Source organism: Antechinus flavipes, chromosome 2 (genome assembly GCF_016432865.1).
Source record: "Antechinus flavipes isolate AdamAnt ecotype Samford, QLD, Australia chromosome 2, AdamAnt_v2, whole genome shotgun sequence".
Taxonomy (NCBI): Eukaryota; Metazoa; Chordata; class Mammalia; order Dasyuromorphia; family Dasyuridae; genus Antechinus; species Antechinus flavipes.
The window spans coordinates 153,751,937-153,771,617 of record NC_067399.1 but is presented as its reverse complement, the minus strand read 5'-3'; the positions used below and the strand labels follow the sequence as shown (position 1 = coordinate 153,771,617).

The 19,681-nt window shown below is 35.6% G+C and overlaps 1 protein-coding gene across 3 annotated transcripts; it reads left to right on the top strand.

The window, feature by feature from the left end:
* Positions 1 to 354: 354 nt before the first annotated feature.
* On the top strand, positions 355 to 18,589 carry GZF1 (GDNF inducible zinc finger protein 1). 3 transcript variants are annotated; one of them, XM_051975838.1, is made up of 6 exons: positions 355 to 1,572; positions 3,430 to 4,789; positions 6,594 to 6,688; positions 9,784 to 9,951; positions 12,118 to 12,275; positions 14,231 to 18,589. In XM_051975838.1, the coding sequence occupies exons 1-6, from the start codon at positions 1,440 to 1,442 to the stop codon at positions 14,579 to 14,581; spliced, it is 2,265 nt and encodes a 754-aa protein (XP_051831798.1). In that variant the 5' UTR covers positions 355 to 1,439; the 3' UTR covers positions 14,582 to 18,589. The 3 variants fall into 3 exon arrangements, with proteins under 3 accessions (XP_051831798.1, XP_051831799.1, XP_051831800.1); XM_051975839.1 differs by having other exon boundaries at positions 1,476 to 1,572; positions 3,420 to 4,789; XM_051975840.1 differs by lacking the exon at positions 355 to 1,572 and adding an exon at positions 1,589 to 1,755 and having other exon boundaries at positions 3,420 to 4,789.
* Positions 18,590 to 19,681: the final 1,092 nt, after the last annotated feature.

Here is a 19,681-nt window from a genome sequence, read left to right as displayed (position 1 = left end):
ATAGGTAAGACTAATCTACTGTTTAACTTTAAGCAATAACTTTTCTAAGCTGTTAGCTATGGGAATCAGCATTTTAAAGCAAATACCTAGGTAAGATGCAAAGCCATTGACAAAGTCTGTCGTTCAGTCATTTCAATCGTGTCTGACTTCGTAGTCTCGTTTGGGGTTTTCCTGGTGAAGATTCTGGAGTGATTTTCCATTTTCTTCTCCAGCTCATTTTACAGATGAGGAAACTGAGGTGAACCGGGTTAAGTACCTTGCCCAGGGTCACACAGGCAGGAAGTATCTGAGGCTGGATTTGAACTCAGGAAGGTGAGTCTTCCTGACTCTGTGTTACTCTATTCACCGCGCCACCTAGCGGCTTCTATTGATAAAGATGTGGGGCTAAATTATAAATTTTTTTTCAATTAAAAAAAAAAACAAAAACTACTTATCTAAGTTATCACCAATTTAAATGCAATGACATCCTACAGGCACTGACCTAATAAAGCAGGTGATTAAATGAAAGCAGTGTAGAGTGCAGTGCTGGTCTCAAAAGTTCCAAGGGCCCAAGATCTCAGTCCATTGCTAGAGGTCAGGACACTCTACCAATTTTTTTCCTTTGTATCCCGAGAACCTAGCACAGCTCTTTGCACTTACACTCGAACATTGGTCTGAGTTTTTCCCTTACTTGACTCTAGGGTTCTATTTTCATGCCCCAGAGGCCTTTTAGTACTTTGTATTTACACTTCTGTGTACCTTTAACATTTGCACTTCCTTGTTGTCTTAGAATGAATCTAAGATTCCCTTCCTATTAGGGAACAATCTTCACTTGCAGAGAGAAGCCTCCCAAGACGCCCCACACTTACACTGTGGATGCCGAACAAAGATAGGATTACGTATTAAAAAGGTCTCAATGACTTTTATTTTTTATTTAAAGGACTTTGAGGAAGGTTATCAAATTAGGGAGCAGCCCACATGAATGTTTGGAGTTTGGGCAGGGACAGGGTTTGGTGACTGGGAGAGTCTGGGCGCACCGACTAGAAGAGAGAGTTAGTCTGGAAGACAAGACTTTCACTTTAGGCCTGAGTTGTTACCCAGTGACTAGCAGCTTTGCCGGGTCCGCACAAAAGAGAAATGAGGCATTTAGGGGTTTGAGTATTTGAGTGCTGTCCCGGGCCTAGACGAGGTGCCGCGCCCTCCTCTCCCGGGATCGCCGCGGAGCCGAAGGAAAGGAAGCCCCTTGGACAGAAATCTGCTGTTAACCAGATCCTCCACCGGCCACCCGGGTTGGCTCAAAGGGAGCTGTAATGGGAGCGCCCGCCGCGGAGATAACTACTAGGATACCACCCAGAAAGCTTTTCGAGGTAGCAAAGTACAACCTAATCTAGTGGCTCTGCTAGGTACCCATGACGTAATGAAGCGCAGTCCGCCACGTGACCCAAGCGTGGTCATGCCATATGACCCAAGATGGCGGTCCCGAAATCGCTGTGATAGTTGCTGTGGGCGGGCGCCATAGGAAAAGAACTGGGAAAGCGCGCCCCCCAACCCCCTCCTCCCTAGGGGAGCGGGGAGAGGCTGGGGCAACGGCCGGTGAGGGAGGGGCGCGTGCAGTGGAGCAGGAGGGTTGGGGAGGGAGGGAGCGCCCCAGCAGCCAATGAGCTGCGAGCCGAAGGGAGGCGAGCTGCCCGGGCGGCCGCCTCCTCCTTCTGCCCCTTTGCCTTCTCCCCACATCCGTACTACCCGGACCTCGTCCAGGCGGATGTTCGGTGCCGGGTGAGTGTCCCGGCCCCGGCCTCTAGAGCAGCGTCCCAGCCGGTTCCAAGCTTCCCCCGTAACCGTGGCTGCCCTTGGTCCTTCTTGGCCCGACTGTGTGGTGGAGGCGCCCCCGCGGGCCTAGGTGAAGGGGCGCGCGACTTGGGGCCCCGGGAGCCGGCGAGCGAAAGCGCCGGGCGGGGGTGGGAGGGGCCCCAATAAGGACGCGCGGCACCCAGTGAGGGCAAATTACCCGGGATTGGGGCAGTACCCTCCCCTCTCCCTGCTCGCGGCCACCCTATTCCGGCCAGTTTGGGCCGGGCAGCCCTTTGGCCCGTCCTTGGGCTTCATGCGGTCCGGGATCTGAGTCAGGTGGTCGGCCCCCTTCTGTAGTGCAGGTGCAAAACCTGTCCTTAGGTAAGGGAGAAGAACTGCATGGTCTGCTGTCTTCCAACTTTGTGAAATCAGAAGTCCCTTTTCCTCCTCTGTTTCTCTGCTAAGGTGATAGGAGACAAGTACATATGTGATAGATTTGGTTTTCTTTCTGAGGTTCTAATGATCCTGTTAAAAAACCTTGAAATCAGGTGGCCCAGCCAAATTTAAATTAGGATTTCGTGGTTTGTTGTGTTTACATTAAGTCCACCGATTTTCATACCTAATATCAACAAATAACTTTTTTTGTGTGTATCTACTATATGTAAGGTGATACAAAGATAAGTAAAAGAGGAGAGGTTATACATACATAAATAACAATAAAGTTTCTTAAGCTAAGTGACTTGAGTGAGGCTAATTATGGGACAATCTGGGAATACATCTTTGAAGGTGTGAGACTTGAATTGGAATTGGAAAATAGTAACACATGAAGAATTGTAAAAGAATTAGAGGAACATTCTACAAAGAGCAAAGAAATGTTATAGCATGTTAAGGGAGCTAGACACCGGTGGGCTGTTTATTAGGGAAGTAATGGAAGAGAAATGTTGACATCAGATTTATGAATTAATTGAGTTATGGATAACCATGAACAACAGGTTAAGGATTTTAATTCATTACTATTAAGATACCAGTGAAAGTTATCATAGGAACATTATTCTGATATTTTAAAATTGTAAGTAACTAAGAAAACAATTATAATTTCTTTAATAACTTGAAAGTAGAGAATAGTTTGAATAGAAGGAATATTATTTTCTTCAGGGTATTTGAAATACCTACCTGGAATTCAATTTCTGTTGATTCAAATAATTCAAATGATAAGTGTTATAGATTAAAACATTTATTTCAGAAATTTATGTTGTAATAGGGAAACACATCACATAAAGGGATGATAGAAAGCAGGGGTCAGGTGCAGGAATTTTGTTATGCTCTAAAGATGGCCAGGGGAATGAAGGTCTGGATCAAGATAAAACAATCCCACCTATCAGAGCCTGCTATACTTAAAATGTAGTGATAGTTTGAGGGGTGGAAATGAAGTGTTCATTGGGATTGAAGCCCATGGGAGTCATCTACACATTGAAATCCTTTAGATGAGCTCTTATAGAGAATAGATAAAAGAGTAGATGGGGCAGGAGAAGGAATGACTAACCATTGAACTTTTTATATTCCCTATAAAATTAAAATAATACATTTAATTGTTTAGTATTTCAATGTCAATAGTTGATGCTATTTTTAACTAACTTTTTCTTTTCAAGCTGTTTTCAGAAAGAAAAAAGATGGAAAGTGGTGCAGTTCTACTACAGTCCAAATCATCGCCAATTAATCTTTTGAATGAAATGCACCAATTACGTCTTCTTGGTCACTTGTGTGATGTGACTGTTAGTGTGGAATATCAAGGTGTACGAGAAGAATTTGTGGCTCATAAAGCTGTACTGGCAGCCACAAGCAAGTTTTTTAAGGAGATGTTCCTTAATGAATCGAACATGGATGGAACAAGGACAAATGTATATTTAAATGAAGTACAAGTTGTTGACTTTGCTTCTTTCCTTGAATTTGTCTATACTGCAAAGGTCCAGGTAGAAGAAGACCGTGTGCAGAGAATGTTGGAAATGGCTGAAAAACTTAAGTGTTTAGACTTATCTGAAACTTGTTTTCAGTTAAAGAAACAAATGTTGGAATCTGTACTTTTAGAGCTTCAGAACTTTTCAGAGTCTCAGGAGCCAGGAGAGAATAATAACTCTCAAAAAAATGATGTTCTACTTGATTCTAAGGCTAGTATAATGGTAGAAGTCCCTAACACTGATAGCCTTTCTGATTCTTCAGATTATCCTGTCGAAAGAAATAGCAATGGTTTAATACCACAGACACCACTGAGAAAGTCAAAGGACAAAGTAGATAAGAAAAAAGAAGTTATGAAACCTCCCTATCCTAAAATTAGAAGAGCTAGTGGAAGGCTGGCTGGGAGGAAGGTATTTGTGGAAATCCCTAAGAAGAAATATACAAGGAGACTCAGAGAACAGCAAAAAAGTGCTACAGATGATGTTGGGGAGAACAAATCCCCAGAAGACCAAAGCATACTGGATGTGGAAATGGTTATAGAGCCAGTGTCAAAAAATGTGGAGCCAAAGAATGAGGAAAGTGATGCCGGCTTTGAGTTAGAGGAAGCTTTGAAAAAAGCTGAGGAAGAAGATGATAAGAAAAAGAGCAATTTTAAGTGTACCACTTGTGAAAAGGAGTTTCTCTATGAGAAGAGTTTCCTGAAACACATCAAACACAATCATGGCATTGCTGCTGAAATAATTTATCGCTGTGATACGTGCAGCCAGACATTTGCCAACCGCTGTAATTTGAAGAGTCATCAGCGTCATGTTCATAGCAGTGAGCGCCATTTCCCTTGTGAACTCTGTGGAAAAAAATTCAAGAGGAAAAAAGATGTTAAAAGGCATATTCTTCAGGTTCATGAAGGTGGTGGGGAGCGCCATCAGTGCCAGCAGTGTGGCAAAGGCTTGAGCTCCAAAACAGCTCTGAGGCTTCATGAACGAACTCACACAGGGGACAAACCATATGGGTGCACTGAGTGTGAAGCTAAGTTTTCTCAGCCTTCTGCCCTGAAAACACACATGAGGTATGACTAGACTTCACTGTACTTGTAGAAAAGGTTAGAAAATGGAGACTCACATAACACTTTGAGACTTTAGAAGGAAACATTCTTGTAAAGTACAGTCTTTTATTTGCAGATAGGGTTTTCATGCTTTAAACCATAACTTTGGCCAGATGGTTTATTTTTTGTTTTGTTTTGTTTTTGCCTATTTGAATTAAGACCTTTTAAAGGCTGAAGTAATGGACTTCTTCTGGATTTGCGAATCTGGATGGAATATTCATCTAGAAATTGCAGGGCTTAATTTGTCATTTTTACAAATTTAAAGCAAAATTTCTTAATGTAGGATCCATGAATTTTTTTAAAAAATATTTTGATATAATTAGTTTTCTTAGTAATCTTGTGTATGTTATGCATTTAAAAATATTATTCTGAGAAATGGCCCATTGACTTAAGCCAACTTCCAAAGTGGTTCATGGCAATATAAAGTTAAGAATTCCTGATCTAATTGGTTAAATTTAAACTCTGCTCCTATCTGACCTGAAGAACTTATCAATATTGGCTGCAAGCTACAGTAGAGGGCTTGGATAGTTCTCAGAACACTTGTTTGTAATCCAGCACTATGTAACTAGAAGATCTGTGGCTTAAGGGTTGTTTCCCCCTTGTTTTCCAAGGTAGAGTTGAAATTTATTCTTCTATAATTATTAACAACAATCAAGTATGAAGAGACTGCAATGGGATGCCTCATCCACTAGGGGGCCCCCAGCCAGTATACCTGAAAACTTGTAACATAATTCCACATTTGAATTTTAAAATACTATTATCTCAATGCCTACACTTAGGAAGCAATGAATGAAGATTTATTACTTGCTTAATTATGCAAGCTCTTGTACTGGGAAGGGAAATGCGATAGGTTTTTCTTTTTTTAGTATCTAGTTGAGTTTGTTAAAAGACACAATAAATTACACTTAATAAATTATCATAGCAATCACTTTAAGCATTTTTTAAAATGATCTGAAGTTTTCCTAATGCCTTATATTTGGAGGTGAATCGGTAACAATCAGAACTCTTGTAATTACCGGGGTCTCTACCTCTGAGGCAAAAAGAATTGACTTTTAAAAATGTGTAGAATGGGAAATACCATACTCAGCCTTTTGGGTTAGGGAGGACTGTGGAGACAGAAGTATAAAAGAGTTTCATAATGCATACATATTTTTAAAGTAATATCAGGTTTATATGTTAAAGTCATTTTAACTGCTGATAGCACATAAAAATGAGGCATTATCATAAGTTTCTTAACAGTTGGAAAATATGTAACAGTTTATCCAAAAAAAAAATGGTTCCTTAGAAAGTGAGATGTGCTAGCTTACTTTTTTCTTGAGAATTAAAAATTCTCAATTACAATAAAAAAAACTAAAATTTAAAAAAATTAAATGGTTCATTTAGATACTTACGATTGATGATACTATAGAAGTTTTATTAATGAGTATAACTTGAGATAGTGGCAGTTGTGCAGTTTATGAAAAAATTTATTTAAATTAAAATTATATGAAGATGTGGTCTCTTTACAGATATCTTTTAAAATGAACCAACAGATGTAAATGAAAATTCAGAGTGATTATATTAGAGTCATGTTAGTTTTTGAGGGTTTTTTTGTGAAGATGATAGCTCCATTTATTTTAAACTTTTCATTGGTCTGTTAAAGATGGTTTTGATCAAGATTAATTTATTTCAAGAAGATTAGAATGGGGGGGGGGCACTTTTCTTAGAGAGAGACAGGCCCAAAAAATTGAAGTTAAAAGCATTCTGAATTATACTGTTGTAATTTCAGAATTCATACTGGTGAAAAACCTTTTGTCTGTGATGAATGTGGTGCAAGATTCACTCAAAACCACATGCTGATATATCATAAAAGGTGTCATACAGGTAAGTATGCTGTTGTCATACCTATAAAAGAAAAAGTCACAGAATCGCTAATGTTAGAACTTAAAAGAAATTTAGAAATGTGTAACATCCTTTAGTTTTACAGATGGCCAAAAGAGGACAAAATAATTAAATTTCCTATTCAAATGTATTTTAATGACAATAATAACTTTAAAAAAACAGGACTCACTTGATATATATGTTGGTTTGGTTTTATTTTGTTTTGGAATTTCATTTGGTTTGTGATATCTCTTCAGCTATAAAAATGAGATTCTTAGTTCAGTTTTTTTTTTTTTAAATGTGTAGTTTAACTTTATTTTCAAATTCTATGAAGTGTTTACCTAAGCTTCCTTCTAGCCTGTCTTCCGTTCCCAATAACTTACCAAATATATTAGTATTCTGAAGTTTTTGTGTTGGAATTTTTCTGTCTTTTCCAGCTAGGTTTTATTGGTAGGATACAGAAATACAGATGCTTATGTTTTTAAAATGTTTCTGTCTCTCTCTTTTTTTTTTTTTTTTTTTGAGAGATGTGTGGAGGCTGTCCAAATTAGCTCCTCATTCCCTCTTTTCCTCAAGAATAAAAGAAAAATTCTTTCTTCCTTCCTCTCCATCTCTACTCCTCCCTGCTCTTCTTCCCTTCTTCCCTTCCTTCTTCCTTTTTCCCTTCTTCCCCTTATATCTAGAGATAGTGGATTAGATTCTGGGATGTCTACCTACTTTCTTCAAGGATAGCAGATTTTCCTTGAGGCTAGAATACAGTGTGATTAGTATACCAGAACTGAATTCCTAAACTTTATTCCTAAATTCCTGAATAAATTCCTAAATATTACAAGCCAGCTAAATTTTTGAACGAAGTTCAGAGACAAAGAACCATGACTTAAGTAGCTATAGAACAAAATCAATTGATTTTAAGTAGGATCAGTTTAAAAATGACATGGAATCAGTTTAATTTCTTTTGTCATTTTACTTTTCTTCTTTCTCAGTTGGATGGTGTGAAATGGAATCTTAGGATTGTTTTAATTCTCATTTTCCTAATTAGTAGTGATTTTGGAGCATTTTTTCCAGTGTGACTTGATTTTTTTGGATTACTTCCTTTGAAACTTATTCTTTGGTCATTTATCTTTTGGAGAATAGCTTTTGTTTTTATAAATTTGAACCAGTTAGTTACATATTTTGAATATGATACCTTTAGCAGAGAAATTAGCTGCAAATATTTTCTCACTTAATATTTTTACATGACAAAATAAATTTTATATAATCAAAAATTCCATTTTTATCTTATCACTTGTTTGGTCACAAATTTTTCTTCTATCCACAGTTGTGAAAAACAGTTTCTTCTTTTTTCCTTTAATTTGCTTAAGATACCATCTTTTATGACTAAGTTATGTATAGGTTTAAAACTTATCTTGATAAGCATTTGTTTTTCTAATGAGATATTTGAATTTTTTTTCTTTTTTTCCCCATTCTTTTAATTTTATTATTTCTTGATATCTTATAAAGTCACCAGCTTCCCCTTGCCCAATTCTAAATTTTAAGGAGTTATTTTCTTTGGTAAGTTTTAGGTTCTTCTTTTTCAATTGGTTGACATTATTTTCTTGATTTTCTTGCATTACTTTTTTTTTTCTTTTGATTTTTCTTAACCTCTCTTACTTGATTTTAAAAGTCCTTTTTGAGTTCTTCCAAGAATGCTTTTTTTGGGTGTGTGACCATCTTATATTTTTCTTTGTAGCATCTTAAAGTAATTGTTTTTCACTTCATTATATTCTGAGCTTGAATCCTGTTCTTTATCACTGTAGTTATCTATGGTTAGGCTCTCGCTTTTGCTTACTCATTATTTTTGGCGGCTTATTTCTTGGCTTATAATTTTATTTTCAAATCAGCCTCTAGACCCAGGGTGTGGGGAAATAATGTCTCAGGCTTCAGGGTTTTTCACGCTCTAGTTTTCTGAACTCTATTTGGGCTCCTGATATCAGATACTCCTTTTTAGCTGTGATCAAGGTCCCCAGCAACACTGTCACCCCAAATGCTATTACTTTCCCTGATCTCTTCAAGAGCTGCAAACTGCAACTCACACCTTTGCCCTGGAAGTAGGAACTCAGTACTCCCTTGAATGGAACCACAGATAAGAGAGTCCTTCATCTTCTGCCATCACATTTACCATTGTGTTCTCACTCCTCCTTGCCCATAGCTACAGCTTGATTCCACCTCTGATCACCACACCTGGGCTCCAATGCTAGTTTAGGCCCTTTGTTCTTTTCTCAGTCAATTGTCTGACTCCTACACTGTAAGGCAAAAGTTCCTAAAGGTGAGACTGCCATCCACAGTTCTCTTTCCTCTCCCCCCACCTCCCTCCTTGTTATTTGGTGATAGGGATATATCTGCAACTTCATTCAATGCAGACCCCTTCTCCAGGAGGTCAGGTCTTTCCTAATTTCCTTTCAATTGTCTTAGACTAGAAGCTGCTTTACCCCAACTTTTAATTGTTTCTGCCACTCTGCTCTAAAATTCCCTTTAAGGCATTATTTTAAATTATTTGTAGGGGAATTTGGGAGAGTCAGATAAATACTTATGTTATTCTGTCATCTTTCCAGAATCTTTTTTCTATAACTCTTTTATTCAAGGGAATACATAAAAAAGTTAAAAAATTAAAACTATCTAAAGCAGTACTTCTACTTCTGGTGCAGGAATGCTTAATCTGAGGTCTATGAACTTTTTTTTTCTATAATACTTGATAATTGAATTTCAAGATCATTAGTTTCCTTTTTTATTTGATATATTTTATTTCTTTTAAAACTTTTGGAGAAGCCCATAAAAATTCAGACTGCTAAGGGAATCCATGACAAAAATGCTTTTAACCTGTAGAATCTTGAGTAGGTATGGAAAATATTTTACACTCCAGCCTTACCATGTTGTGCCTTACCATGTTGTGCCTTACCGTGTAACCAGCTCATTTACTTATAATTGTTATTATTGAATTGGTATAGGTTATTGGCAGTGATAATTTACCAATATACATGTTGATATAAATACCATTTGTTTTTGTTGCTACTTTATATTAGTATAAATTTTTGTTTAAATTTTTTTTAATGTTTCATTAGGGGAAAGACCTTTTATGTGTGAAACATGTGGCAAAAGTTTTGCTTCTAAGGAGTATTTGAAACATCATAATCGGATTCACACAGGATCTAAACCCTTTAAATGTGAAGTTTGCTTCAGAACATTTGCACAGAGGAATTCACTTTACCAGCATATTAAAGTCCATACAGGTATGACTTGAACTAGTATGGAGAAGGCACTCATTTTGCAAACAAAGTATCTTCAATTTACAAATAGGTTACATCCCAAAATGTGTGCGAAAATCTTTTTTGTGTATGTGCCTTAGAACATTTTGTCCCACGGACAACAATGTTCTTTTTTGTGTTGTGGTTCTCAGTGCAGCCACTCTAAGTGAGCTCCAGGTGAGCAAGCACACTTCTTTTCTTTCCCCCTCAATAGGGGCAGACATGACTTTTTCTTCAGTCCTTTTTAGAATCAGTCCAAGGATCGGTCTAAGGTTGTGGGAGGATGAGGAATGTGAAGTCCTCAAAGATTTTCCTTTCCTTTTTTGTTCCATTGGTGCTACTCCTCCTTCACTGTCACTAGAGTTTGAATCAGCTTTTTGTTTAACCTATGCAGAGTTGGAAAATGGTACCTGTTGGGTTTTACTGCCTCAACAAAGGTTTTGATCCTTTACTATTTCAAAACAATTTATTACTAAATAAGTAACTGTGCATGAAGAGTGGAATTTTCTGGGGATGGTGGTGGGATAGTAGAGCCTAAACTTCATCATCATCATTGCCATAGCCAGGCTTATCAGTCGTATTGAATGCTTAAAAATCACGTATATGTGAGTTTTCATAATGGAATAGCCTGTCTTATTTGTAACCTGAAAAAATACTGTACTGTTTCAGTAGGAATATTGATTATGGTTTTGGTTCAAACCAATGACTTCATCAGTCTAAAGAACTCCCAGTGTGAAAACTCTCCACCAATACAGATTATTGGAATCTGAAAGCCTTCAAGGGTTGCTTGGGGGCATTGAGAGGTTGTGGTTGTGTTCATACTCAGCTAGGATGTCTCAAGAGACAGGACTTTAACCTTTGTCTTCCTGACTCCATAGTTGACTCTGTTCACTAAGGACATAGGGTGTTAAAGTGTCATTTTTTTTTTCATTTAATGTTTCCTGGCTGCTAGTGTGGCTAGATGGGAATGGAAGAGTCGATCAGAATAGCAACTAATTAAACCTGGAAATAGGAAATTAAGCATTTTTTTTTTCTAGTTGTCATGATAAAAACTGTGCTCTTGTTGTTTAAAGTTGTTTTTTGTTTTGTATTGTTTTTTTGGCTGAGGCAATTGGGGTTAAGTGATTTGCCCAGGGTTACACAGCTAGTAAGTGTTGACTGTATGAGATCAAATTTGAACTCAGGTCCTCCTGACTTTAGGACTGAGGCGCTAACTACTACGCCACCTAGCTGCCAGTGTTTGAAGTTTTTAACTAAGTATCAAAATAATGAGATTTTTTTTTTTAGTAGACAGAGACCTATAGACAAGAAAATGTTAGTTATAATTTATATTAAAATTATAGGCATATTCATCTGTCATCTGCCTTTTTGTCCTTCTGTCTATCCATCTAGGGTTTGAACCTGTAATTGTACCAGGCAACACCCTGATGAATAACTTCTACCAGTATAGATTGGCACAAAGTCTTTTGAGTGTTGCCTAGAATTCTGAAAGGTTTGAATTTCCCAGAGTCACACAATTAATATGGGTGGGGAGGAAAGGGACAACTTAAATTTTTTAAAAAAATGTATCAAATAACTTTTTTTTCTAAATATGTAAATTTATTCATGGTATAGGGAGGGAAGAACTAGTCTTGGACCTTCTAAGACTTGGATTCCTGCAAACTCTAATAGTGATTTGGTTGGTAGAGCTAATGTTTACCTGCAGGTATGCCATCTGTGGCCCTGGTTCAAGATATTGGGTATAATTTTATTTAGAAATTGGAATGAGTCAAAAACTTTTCTTTATTCAGTGCCCCTTCTGGACTCTCATAATGCCCTTTCATTCTGTTCCTCCTCCTTCACTGTGTTGTGTTGGCTCTGCATTTAAAAGATAACTTCCATGGTGGGAATTAAATGTAAATTTCTCTCCTTCTCTTACCATGAACTGGAATTCAGGCTTTCTAAAGTCTATCCTGGACCAACAAGTGCCTGACCAAGATGGCTTGGACCCCAGGACTTGGGCCTTGGTGTAACACCAACAAGTCCATCTTACTTTCCCTTTCTCTTCCTAATGGTGTCCTCGAAAACGGCATAGTTAAGAGCATGCTTATGAAATCGTGGCTGTATTTGGCAGCAGAAACCTCACCAATAAGTAGTATTTCTTTTTTTCAGGTGAACGTCCATATTGTTGTGATCAGTGTGGTAAGCAGTTCACACAGCTTAATGCCTTGCAGCGTCATCATCGCATCCACACAGGAGAGAAGCCATTTATGTGCAATGCATGTGGGCGCACCTTCACTGACAAGTCCACTCTCCGGCGGCACACTTCCGTAAGGGGGAATCCATGGTTTACATGTTCTCTTTCATGTGCTGTCTTCCCCTCTGATATATATTTTTCACAGTTCAGTGAGCCAGTGCATTAGAACTATAAGTCAGATAATTTTTTAGGTACCAGGCAGTCTAACAGTTCTTTTCTTTTTCTGAGAATAATAGTAGTGTGATAATTGCAAGCCCAGAAATTGATCGTGTAAACTCCATTCCTGAAAAGAAATCACTTTGGAAGCAGAAAAAATATAAATACATACATATACATTTATATATGTATGTGTGTGTGCTCAGAGAAATTACGTAAAAGCACCACGTGAAAATATTGGCCTATTTGAACTCTTTCTTTTTCTAAAATTATATAAATGAGCTATGGCACTGGGGCAATTTAGAAATGTATTTTTTACAGTTAAGTGAGTCCAGTACATTAGAAATATAAGTAAAGTCAGATAGTTTTGTTAGTCACCAGACAGTCTTTTTCAATTCTTTATTTTTATGAGAGGAATAATAGTGGTGTGATAATTTGCAAGGGCAGGAATTGGTCCAATATAAACTCCACCCCTGAAAAGAAATCACTTTGAAAGAAAAAATGTATAAATATATGCATGTTTATATATGTGTGTGTATGTATGTATGCTCAGAGAAATTACATAAAAGCACCACATAAAAATATTGGCCTATTTGAACTTTTTATTTTTCTAGATTGCACTGGGGCAATTTAGAATAGTGAACATCAGAAATTGAAGGTGAAAATATGAGAAGTATTTCAAATCTTAAAACATTTAACACAAAAACAAGTCACTGACTTTAAATAGTTTTTAAGTTGCAGTTTATATTGAATGCAGCTTTATGTAATATACCACAGTTGTTAGATTCCTCTGCGTTTGTATTTCAAACGAGAGCCTTTTAACAACTAGCAAAATAGGTCCGTTTGAAATTTTCTTAATTCTGTTTTCTATTTTGATCAGTGTTCTACTTTTTTTTACAAAAAAAAAAAATAGTCTGTTCGGATTAGTATAACAATTATTTCTCATCAAGCCAAGGGAATGCTAATATCATGAGCTTTTGGAAAGAAGTATCTTGCCAGTTTTCTCTCCTATGCCCTCCACATGTGATAGCAATGAAAGAAACAGATAGTACTCTCTTCCTCCTTTCCCCTCCCCTGCTCTCCAAATCCCTTCGACAATTCCATGCCATTTATTATTTTATTCATCTATTATCACCATGTTATGTTGGCTATAAGTTTAGAAGGTATTTTCATTCTGGGATTTAAACATAACTTCTTACATCTCCTCCAACTTGAACAGGAATTCAGAGTTTCTGAAATCTAATCTGAACTAAAAGCTTTCTAAGATTACTTGAACAGAACATTAGAGGATGCCCACATAGGTCACTCTCATCCTCCCTTTCTCCCTTATATTACCTCTTGCCTCTTATTATTTCTTTGTGTGCTCTATGATAGTGAATTACATTTCTCTCCCTCTCCAGCTTCTAATAGCAGTTTCAGGACCTCTAGGTAGAAAAAAAAGAATTAGAGCTTCTTTGAGTAGGAGTATTCCATAGGTTTCCTCCCATCATCTTTCCTTAACTTTTTTCTTCAAGCTTTAGAAATATAATGATATTTATAGGTTGACATGATCTTTTAAATTTATACTTATGGTTCTTGGCTTATATTTTAGTATAATTTCATTTAAATTTCCCCTCCGTCTCTGCTCCCCTTTTTCTTATGACAGATGAATTTGGATAATTTATTTCATTTCAGTTCCCATGTGCCCAAGCAAGTTAATCATTTTCTTTTCAAGGATTCTTAAGCATTTTCCAATTATCTTAGTACTAGATCCAATTTTGTAGAGATAAAGCCTAAAGTACATAGAATCCCAGTTTAAGCAGAAGATACACTACTAATTTGAATCTAGAGTCCTTGAATCATTTAATGATGACATTTGTCTTTTCTTTGTAGATACATGATAAGAATACACCGTGGAAATCTTTCCTTGTTATTGTAGAAGGTTCACCCAAGAATGAAGATAGCCATAAAACTGAACAAATGGATGAAGACTATCCATCACCCAAAATATCTGAAAAGCTGCTCTCATTTGCAGAAAATGGCCACTTTCAAAATTTGACTGCAGTCCAAGGAGCTCTGACTGCTTTACATGAAAACAGTCCTACAGATTTAGACTGTAAATCAGATGATCCTGTAGTCCCCCAGGAAGCCCTCATAGCTACCACATTAAGTGATCTTACAGTACTTCATACACAGACAGACCCAATTCAACCATCACTTCATGCTTTGTCAAACATAGAATGATTGCCTCAAGTGTTTGCTGAGAAAATCCAAAATAGGAGAGACTTCTTTGAACACATTGCCTGTGCTCAGAACCATGCCAGTAGCATAGACGTAAAATTTCCCTTGGGCACAAAAGAAAAAATGGGCTTTTATGAATGATATCCTCAGATTTTCCTGAAATCCATGGTACTTGCACATCTTTAGCAAAACATTTTTAAAAATCTCAGTTTTCAGACCCTGATCTGCATGATGTTGTTGACTACACTTTCCTCAACAATTAGAATTCTACTTTGAGTAGATCTGTTGTTTTTATTGTAAGGCTTGATTCTTATTTTTTAAAAACATTCAGATAAGCTCTTTTGAACCTAGTTTTTTACCCATTATCAATTCACTCTCTTAATTTTTTGTTACTATATCCTTTGTAATCTTCTCATTGCCTCAATCCACACCAGCCTTCTGTAAAATTATATTTATGTGATAATCTTAGGATATTTTTCCAGTTGAGTTGATTCCTTGATGAAATAATGTTGGGACCATATTTTGCCAAGTGTCTTCCCTGATTAATCAAGCCAAATAATTGAAGCGTTAGGATCATTGTAATGAGACCCTTTTTCATATTGAAAAAGTTTATTATTGAGCTCATTTTTAGTATCACTTAGGCACAGAAAAGGACCAATTAAGAATTTTTAATCATAAATCCAATAATATCTCTTCATTGGCTCTACAAATAAGATCACACACATCTTGTCATTTCTGAAAGTCCAAGCCTAATTGTTACCAAAGAATCCAGCAGTAGTTCAGTTTTTGTGACAAGGTGCTAAAAGATTATGCAAGAATTTGAGAGTTTGTTGATGACTATAGTAGCTTTATTCTTCTGGCAAAATGTAGTGTTTGTGTAAATATTTGGAGTTCATTGTAGTAGCTTTGACTACTACTAAATTTTCCCACCTTCTGATTTATTGCTACTTTTGGATAGAGGCATAATTATCCAGACTTTATTATTTAAAATCAGAATTTTCTTATGACAAGCACATATTATAGAATTCCAAACATATGCTTACTTGAGATGTTCTAAATGGTCACAACTCTAAATTTTTAGTACTAGGTTGTATTTTGGTAATTAAAAGATTTCAGCAGGTATTTAAAATTCCCTGTGTAATTATATTCATTGAACTTTAAAGAATAATGCTTGTTTTTATCTCGTGGTGTCCCTTGAAAAGTCTCTTTTGTGGCACATGCTGCTGGTATTCTTTTAACTAACAAAACAAACATACTTTTGTCCAATTTGAGCTCTGATTAAAGTTCGTTTTTTGAATTTGCTGTATTTTGGTGAAAAGCTTTGGTTCAAATATGGTCCTTAGCGAAAATCCATATGTTCATGTCAAATATTTTAACCTATCCCTTGTGTTTCCTCTAAATGTTATTTTGCTAAATTTTCTATGAACAAAAATTGTATGGGGGAGATTGTATTTTGTTTTCAAGAAATCACTGGAAAGTGCTTTATGAAAGGTTTCTCTGGAAAAAAAGTCTTTTCTCTTTTGGGCAGTAATTTGACCATTTCTTATACTAGTTCACACATTTAATCTATTTTTAGTAAAATAATCACAGTGACTTGAGTTTCACCATTACAACTACAATTTAAAAAATTACATTCTAGCTCTGTATCCAGAGTAAAAAATTGGTTTCAGCTTTTTTAAAAACTTTTTTTTTTTTTTTTTGGAGAGGAAAAACCTATATACTTAATCTGCTTTTTCTTGGAAAAAAAAAGTCACTCAGAAAGAATTTGGATGCTAGATTTTTATTTAATGATTCGTTTGATGGTCTTAAATTTTTGTAACTTTTTAAGGAACAATAAAATTTTACCTGTTCAATCTTTTGATGAATGTTTACTTTAAGTTCACTGTGCTATAATTATTAAATTCTTTATATCCAATATTTTAATGAAATCTAGACTCAGATAAAACCTGAGTAGTTATTGTGACTAAAGCACAATCAATTATCTTTAATTGTGTAAACAATTTATAAAATGAATGGTTATGTAAGCTATTTTGTGGTATACTGTTGAAATTAAAATACTTTTATAATATATATTTTATATGTTAAAAATAGCGGTTTTTTAAATAATTTAATTCAACTGTATAAATTGTTAATCTATTTCTATACTGATAATCACAGTATTGTCAGAAAATTTTTTGAAACTGATGTAGAAATTACATTTTAATTATGTACATATGTACATAATACATTTTATTATGATAGTACAATATCTAATATTGAGAAATCTTGGTTAATGTAACTATCATAACTCTAATTAGTTAGCAGTTAGTAAGGATTCCAACATCAACTTCACCTTATTAGTATTGATATTGCTGTTTGAAGCAATACTGAAGTTTGTGGGAATTATATATAAAAAACAGGAAGAGTGCTATATTTGTTAATATAAATTCTTAGAGTGAGTTTTCTACTGTTCTATATGTATGTATAGTACATCCTATTATAGGATGTAGTTGAGAACTGAGGAATCTTTAGTGTTCTATAGGAATCTCAAACTCAACATTTCCAAAACTGATGTCATCAGTTTGCCTCCCCTCCAACATTATTTCATCAGGATACTATCCACCATCTTCCACTTAACCAAGTTCAAAATCTTGATACAATTATCAGATATGTTGAGGGAGGAAAAGAATTGTCAACTCCCCTCAATTTTCACATTTTTTGCATCCTTTCCCTTTTATACTACTATTCATCTGGAGTATCAATTTCAATCTGTTTCTGCATTCTGTAGTCTTTTCCTTCATAAATCCTAATAACTACCTGTGTTGATTTTGAAAGGTTGGTTTGTCAATTTTAGGGAAGAGAACCTAAGGAATAAATTATTTTTAGGACCTTTATTTAAAGAGAACTTTTAAGTAACCAACCAAAAGTTCATGGGCATAACTAGGATGGCCTTTGAGACTGTCATAGGAAGAATGATCCTGAAGAAACAGGATGAAACAATAAGGGCATTAGTTATATTCAAAGATCGAAAAAAGCTATAATTTGAAGGATTAGATCAATTGGACCTATCCAAAAAGGATTCTGGGCTTCCATGAGAAGAGGTAATAGATATTCCCGTCATTAAATATTTTCAAGCAAAAGCTGAGTATGTTGCTTGTTAAGGCATGGGTTGGACCAAATAACCATTAGCAGCTAAGTGGCACAGTGGATAGACTGCTGAACAATCAAGTCAGGAATAATGAAGTTCAACATTTATTTAGCAGTGTGACTGAGCAATTCACCTAACTTTATCTTATTCCTCACCAGTAAAATGACCTGGAAATACCAGGTTTCTTTGCCAAGAAAACCCCAAATGGGGTTATAGAGTCAGAACTCAAACTTTTCCAACTATGATCTTGAAAATATACAGAATTCCAAACTCCTTTATAACATACTCCCATAGAAAAAGGGAAGATGGGAATAAGCATTTAAGTAAACACTTAATACCTCACTTTATCTTCACAGCCACATTAGTAGAAACTGAAGCAGGTGGAGTGCCTTACTCAGGGTAACAAGCTAACGTATTTGAGGTAAGATTTGAATTCAGGTCTTCCTGATTCCAGGCCTAGTGCTTTGTCCATTGTGCCATTTAGCTGCCATGTAAATGACAAAAGTATTTTGTTATACTCCACTGAATGAGCACTAAAAGCAGTAGGTACATCAATTGATGCATTTTCTGGACAACTGAAAACAAATTAGTTATTTTTCTTTATTTTATGAATACTTTTCTATATTTGTTATTAACATTCCTTAACATTCTAAAGACTTCAAATAAAATGTGCTTCTATCTATAAGGACTAGATGCTTCAAATTGTGCCTGTGCTTAATTGCTTCAAACTGTTGTTGTAAAAACTAATTCTACATTTATTTTTATTGGTTATATTGCTTATAATAATCTTTTCCATTTATAGTATCAGAAGAATTGATCAAATGTTTAGAGAGCTTATGAAAAATGTGTTTTTGGAGAAAAATAAAATTTTATTTTTGCATGTAGTTTTTGCCATTTTAATGATTTTAATTCTTATGATTTTTCTAATTTTCAGAATTTATACTTTGGTTGTCATAATAATATACCTTTGCTTATTACATCCTCACTGAGAAAATGAACAAGATACTCTCTGATAAACAGATTTTAGATCCAGTAAGATTCCATCCAATTCATCTGTTAGTAAATTTGCAGGTAGTGAATTTAGATGTAGTAAATGTTATTACTGCAGTGTATAAAGCACAGAAAAAGTATTCCTCATCTGATTTCATCAATGATAAATCCATCAGTGAAGTTACTTTTTTAAATGACAATGTAGAAGGTAATGAGCAATTTGTTTCTCAGGATCTGGAGGTGGGGTAGGAAGAGAGAGTCATATTTGTTCAATAAAACTGTCATGTAATCAATTCGTAGAAATGAGGTATCTTCACTTTGACCTGAAAATAGTAAGTGAAATCTCAGCATAAATTCTGTCCAGCATTCTCACTGGGGCATCCTTTCAATGAAAATTATCAGAGGACATTCATTCCCAATATATATCTAAAGGTTGATGTGCAACTACTACCTTGCAAGAAACACTGTAAATTTATTCAATATATGTCAAGCTAGACATATTTGACCTAAAATTTTGGTTGGCAGTATATCTTGTATAAATCAGATATATCCCCAGGTATCTAGAAGGGATAAGATACCTCCATTACTATCTGGCTTGAGTTACAGCTTTCAAAAAAGCCAAGTTATTCCCTGCACTAATAGGCCATGATATGTCTCTGGTGGTATAGGTCTGAAGAAAATTTGAAAACTTGGAATGCCTTGGCAACCATTTTTGGTCAAATCTTACTCAAAGTACTTGAGTTTACTATGTAGTGAAAAAGTATTAGTAACTTAATAGTAAAGACAAATGCCACATTGGGCATGTATGAGATCTAGTTGTAAGACATTAGATATGTGACTACAGTATCTCTAAAAGTTTCTTATTTATAAAATGATATTTGCATCATATGCTTCAGTTTTATGGAGAAAGTACTTTGAAAGCCCTAAAGCCCTATGAAAACATGAATTAGCAATCACAAAACACCATACAAACAGTATAATTTAAA